The 5,433-nt window shown below is 47.9% G+C and overlaps 1 protein-coding gene across 1 annotated transcript; it reads left to right on the top strand.

The window, feature by feature from the left end:
- The first annotated feature begins 625 nt into the window (after positions 1-625).
- Positions 626-4,410, top strand: mafaa (MAF bZIP transcription factor Aa). The gene has a single exon (XM_075484469.1). The coding sequence runs from the start codon at positions 1,526-1,528 to the stop codon at positions 2,456-2,458; it is 933 nt and encodes a 310-aa protein (XP_075340584.1). The 5' UTR covers positions 626-1,525; the 3' UTR covers positions 2,459-4,410.
- The last annotated feature ends 1,023 nt before the right edge of the window (positions 4,411-5,433 follow it).

Raw genomic sequence — 5,433 nt, 5'->3', positions numbered from 1 at the left:
TACATGTCTTTGCAAAAACAGGCTGCATCATAGGATCTAAACCTTTTAGGTTGTTAAAAACATGATTTTTTTTTTTTTTTTAATGATTAAGTTAATTAACATAAAAACATTCAGTCTAAAATCTACTGAGGGTAACTTTTCCTTCATTTAAACATGTTGTTGGTGTATATTTCTAAAGCCTGGGAGTCATTTTCTTTGCATTGATATCTGAAAACAGACAGCGTCTTTACATAACTGACACCTGGTAACGAGTGTTTCTCTGTTCCGAGTAAACATTTTTTCTCTCCGAGAAACTCCCGCAACTCTCGTCTTACTCCGCCGTGCAGTAGCGTTTGCTCGGTCACTAGAGGGGGGGATCTGCTGCACCTGTTCTCCCTGAACACTTCTCTCCGCTCGGCTCGGATCGGCTCAGATCGGCTCTCCTCGGCCGGCCCCACCAGCTGCCGGAGCAGAGACTCGGCTGTGCGAGAATGCAAATACGCGGCTGGGATCTCCTCCCATTGGCCCTTCACACCTCTGTGTGGGAGGGTCGGAGGGGTGGGGGGTAGGGGGAGGGGGGGACCCGCTGTCTTTATAAGTGCCTGCCTTCCAGCGCCTCGGTGTCACTGCGTGGTTTCACCGTGAAGCTTTCAGAAGCAGCAAGAACACAGCTGGAGACAAAACAAACTGGAATTTAACACCTCTTGTGTAAAATTTCACAATCATTCAACACGTAAGGTCACAACTGCGCGACCCGGTGAGAGGGGACCGAGCACGTGAGCAGACGATCCTCAAAGCAAACACATGGAGTGACCACATCAACAAGGGATCAGCCTTTTTGTCTCTCCAAGTAAGAGCTGCAACTTCAGCTTCATCTCAAACTCATTCCATCTTTGGATTCCCGGGACAGCTGGCGCACCTTTACGCATGCGGCGCTCTGTTTCTGCCTCATACCGCGCGCTCAGTGTGACTGTGAGAAACTTTAAGTCCAGGCCATGCTGCAGTGACTTTGTGATCAAGTTGTGAGCTGCAGGAAGCAAAGAAGGATGCTTGGAAAGTATTTATAACGCACCGAGCGGAGGAGAGAAAATCTTTTGGCTTCACTTGGTCGAGCAGAGCCGAGGAAAGTAAATCACAAGGAGGCAAGTGGGCTGCAGAGGTGAAGCGAGGACAAGACAGGTTGGTGTCTCCAAATTCACTGGGCTCGAGTTTCAGCCGCTCCGGGGCTCCTGGTATTAAAGCGCTCATCTGACCAGGGATAAGTTGTCAACAAGAGCAGCGAGCGGAGTCAAACTGGCAGGTGTACAAGTTCATTTACATGCATACGTATATTCACGCCACTATATATAGAAGTTGTCTTAGGAACGAGCAGCCTTAATAAGTTTCTCCTCCCACCCACTGGCCCTGCAGCAGCTCCACGCACCGGGCGTGTGCGTGTGCCTATATATACACCATACAGGCGTGTATTCCTCTTCGCAATCTGTACCCGAGAGGGCTGCCCGCGGTCGGTTTGGCTGTGAGGGCAGGAGTCGTCGCATGGACTGACATGGCCACCGACCTCGCCATGAGCGCAGAGCTGCCCAACAGCCCTCTGGCCATCGAGTACGTCAATGACTTTGACCTGATGAAGTTTGAGGTCAAAAAGGAGCCGCCGGAGGCCGACCGCTACTGCCACCGCCTCCCGTCCGGCTCGCTCTCTTCCACCCCGATCAGCACACCCTGCTCTTCCGTGCCTTCCTCGCCCAGCTTCTGCGCCCCGAGCCCTGGCGCGCAGCCCAACCAGGGCCTCGCCAGCGGCGTCAACAGCAGCGGCAATAGCAACAACAGCAGCGTCAACAACAATCACAGCAACGCGGGCAAGCCGCAGCTGGAGGACCTGTACTGGATCCCCAGCTATCAGCACCACATCAACCCCGAGGCGCTCAACCTGACCCCGGAGGACGCGGTGGAGGCCCTCATCGGCAACGCGCACCACCATCACCACCACCAGGCCTACGAGGGCTTCCGTGGGCAGCAGTACGTTGGGGAGGACCTGTCCACGGCCTCGGCCGCCCACCATCACCAACCCCATCACCACCACCATCACCATCACCACGGCCACCACGCGCGCCTGGAGGACCGGTTCTCGGACGAGCAGCTGGTCAGCATGACGGTGCGGGAGCTGAACCGGCAGCTGCGGGGCTTCAGCAAAGAGGAGGTGATCCGCCTGAAGCAGAAGCGGCGCACCCTGAAGAACCGGGGCTACGCGCAGTCCTGCCGCTTCAAGCGCGTGCAGCAGAGGCACATGTTGGAGAGCGAGAAGTGCACCCTGCAGACCCAGGTGGAGCAGCTGAAGCAGGACGTGGCGCGCCTTGTCAAGGAGAGGGATCTATACAAGGAGAAGTACGAGAAGCTGGCCAGCCGGACCTACAATGCCGGCGGGCCCGCGAACACGAGAGATCCGTCCGGGAAACAGGCCAACCCCGAGTTCTTCATGTGAGAGACTCATGTTTGTAGCATAGACTCTGAATTACACCCCCACCTACACACTCTTGTGACATTAATTTATATTTTTCTGCGTTTGTGTTTTTGTTTACAGTTATTCCTTCGACAGAAAAGACTTTAAAGCTCAACATATTATCAAATAGGCCTAAAGATTAGGTGCGTAATATTTGTAAGTCTTAACGATGGGTAGGCTAAACTTCTGGAAGCCCGCTGCCAACTGTCAGGCGGGCACATGGGATCACTTAGCCTGTAGACTTTTCTCTTGTCAGGATTCTTACTGAACCAACATAACATGTGAGGTGACTGTCTTAATTCAGAAAAAGCGATGATTTTGTCTTAAAATGAGGCAAAGAATGATTTTTTTTTTAAAGTCTGTTTGAACTGCAGAAGAAGCAACACGCCGCCTTCCCTCAAGCTGCAGAAAGCTCAAAAAGACTGTTTCTGTGACAAAGAGGTGCGCTGCGATGCAGAAACCTTTGAATAATGCAAGTGTAATAGTTCCCCGTCCCTATTTGCAACCCTGCATGCAGGACATGTATGGTAACCCCCCCCCCCCCCACACTCATCTCCCAGATCCTTCCACATGTATGGAAAGCATGACCCATGGTTCTCTTCCTCCCTCCTTCCTTCGCCATCAGTAAGGCCTGGGTATGCAGAAAAGCAACAAAAATGTCCCCCCCCCCCCCCCCCCTCCCACACACACACACAAACACACACCCTCAAACCCCGGAGAGGTGCAAAGACTGCGGACTAAAACGCAAAACAATCTGCTAAACTGCGAAAAACTGGATGCGTCTTTAACTGCTATTTTCAATCAATTTTTCTATTGTTTTAAAAAGAAAAGAAAAACGACAAAAAGAGATTAACTGAGCCAGATTTTAGACTGTATTTATTTCCACCTGTACATAATGTGTAGAGAAAAACAGTTAACTGTGTTATTTTACCTTCTCTCTTTTTAAAGCTTTTTGTTGCTTGGATTATTCGAAATGTCTTAATACAAATGTTTGTATGTTACAGCATGCAAATTGTCAATGGTATCCTCCTCCTACTGAACATGTGTAATGTCAAAGGCAAGCCTGTACTGCACTAAGAAGAGATCAAAGTGGACAAACCTTTAGTTTTTAGGACCTTTGATCTGTTACTCTCTTAAAAACCTGGATGTAAATTTGATCTTCATTTATTGGATGGACAAGGACTGCATTCGCTGCTAAAACTCTATGCACCAATCTGATGATTAAAGACTTTTCAATTTTCCTTTTTTTTTTTTTTAAACTTTAAATACTCGTAGAGAAAAATGTTGCCGGCCTGTGGGTTTCTCTGCAGCCCGGTGTCTTAACACCATCTTATAGGACGCTTGATTGTTAGAAAAAAAAAAGAGGAGACTTTGCCTGGTGGTAGCTGACTGTAATTGGAATAACTCGATGCATTTTTCTGTCAACAAGAAATCCCTGGTTCATGTGTTTTCTGCTGCCTAGATATATGTGCAATATTGTGCAGAAGTGTCCGATGCTTAGTCAACCTGTTGCAGACGAAATGTGACGTTTGGATAAAATTGAGGAAAACAAAACACGAATGAGAAAATTGAACAAAAGCAACAATTTGATTCACTTCTTGAGACCGGTTAAAATAACATTTTTTCCCCTATTTATTTATTTATTTAATCTAGACGAACAAATAATCTTCTTCTCTTTGTTTTGATATTTGTACTTTATTTGGTTTTGATCAAACTTCGTATTTTACCCTGAAAGCAACATCTCTAAAAGAATCCTGTCATGAACTAAACTGCGATCAATGAAACAAACTTCTGCACAGTGCTGTAAATGTATATCTGTACATATAATTTCTATATTTATTCAATGAACGTGTCCTGACGTGTCAACAAGTGAAAAACCTACAAAGTGGAACGTTGTTGAAAATCTTGTTTTCATAATGTTTAATAAAAAGTTCTGTCCCAAACTTGCAGACTGCTGCCGTCCTCATTGCCTCAGCGCAGCTTTTAACTTCCAAAACAACAACAACAGTAAAAACGATTTTTTAAAAAAAAAATCTAAATTATTTCGAGATTGTCAGAAATGTGCAGTTCAGCTGGATTTATTTAAGGCCGACTGAGCGTCATCGCAGCTTTTTGTCTGTTTGGTTAAAAAAAGTATATGTTCAAAGAAACTAAAAAGAAAAGTATAACATTTTAAATAATCTTGGATTTTTTTTCTAATGAATAATTATCAAGTAACTGTATGTTTGATTAAAATAAGGCTACAGTTAAAATATTTAATCGGTGTTCAAATGTTACGAAATGCCACAGAAATGTTTCTTAATAATGAAAGAACACCGTCTTGATGAGAGTGCCACATTCTTTTAAAAAGCAGTTTATGTTATTGTTGTTGTTGTTGTTATTATTATTAGTCCGGTTTTTCAGAGACCGCCACCCGGCTCTGACCTGCTGTCTGTGGCGGGGATGGAGCTTTCTGCAGCGGGCACGCTGACTCTGTTGAGCCGCTGTGCAGCGCAGGATGCTGGGTCAGAGGCAGCTTCCACCTCCACATTTCCAGATCTGTGTGAGAGAAAAATACCAGAGGAGGCGGACAGGGCTGCCCCCTCCCCTGCCCCACCGCCCCGGCTCAGGCCGCCTGTCAGCGGGCCACTGCGCGTCTCGTCAGCCGGTGATGGATTGATGAAGCCCGGCTGCCGCCTCCTGCAAACAGCGAGGTGAGCACCCCCCCTTCTCACTCTCTGCACGTTGTGAGTGTGTCCGTGGGGCATCTCTGCATGATACCCCCCAGTGTCCACGATGTGCGCGCGCGTGTGTGTGTGTGCGCGCGCCCCCCGGCTGAATTAAGAGGTTTGTGCACCTCTCAGGGTGGGAAGCCGCGCGGGCTGAGACAGATGCCACCGCGTGTTGATGCTGATGTGACACGCCCGGCGGGTTGCTGCTCACTTCAAACACGCATCATAACTGACCGTGAATGAGTG

The sequence above is a fragment of the Odontesthes bonariensis genome, chromosome 15 (assembly GCF_027942865.1).
Source record: "Odontesthes bonariensis isolate fOdoBon6 chromosome 15, fOdoBon6.hap1, whole genome shotgun sequence".
NCBI lineage: Eukaryota > Metazoa > Chordata > Actinopteri > Atheriniformes > Atherinopsidae > Odontesthes > Odontesthes bonariensis.
The sequence above is the reverse complement of the archived record's forward strand: the minus strand, read 5'-3'. Positions and strand labels throughout refer to the sequence as shown.

Bases quoted from the DNA above. Each gene is read 5' to 3' on its own strand.
- mafaa (XM_075484469.1), top strand. From the start codon at position 1,526: ATGGCCACCGACCTCGCCATGAGCGCAGAGCTGCCCAACAGCCCTCTG.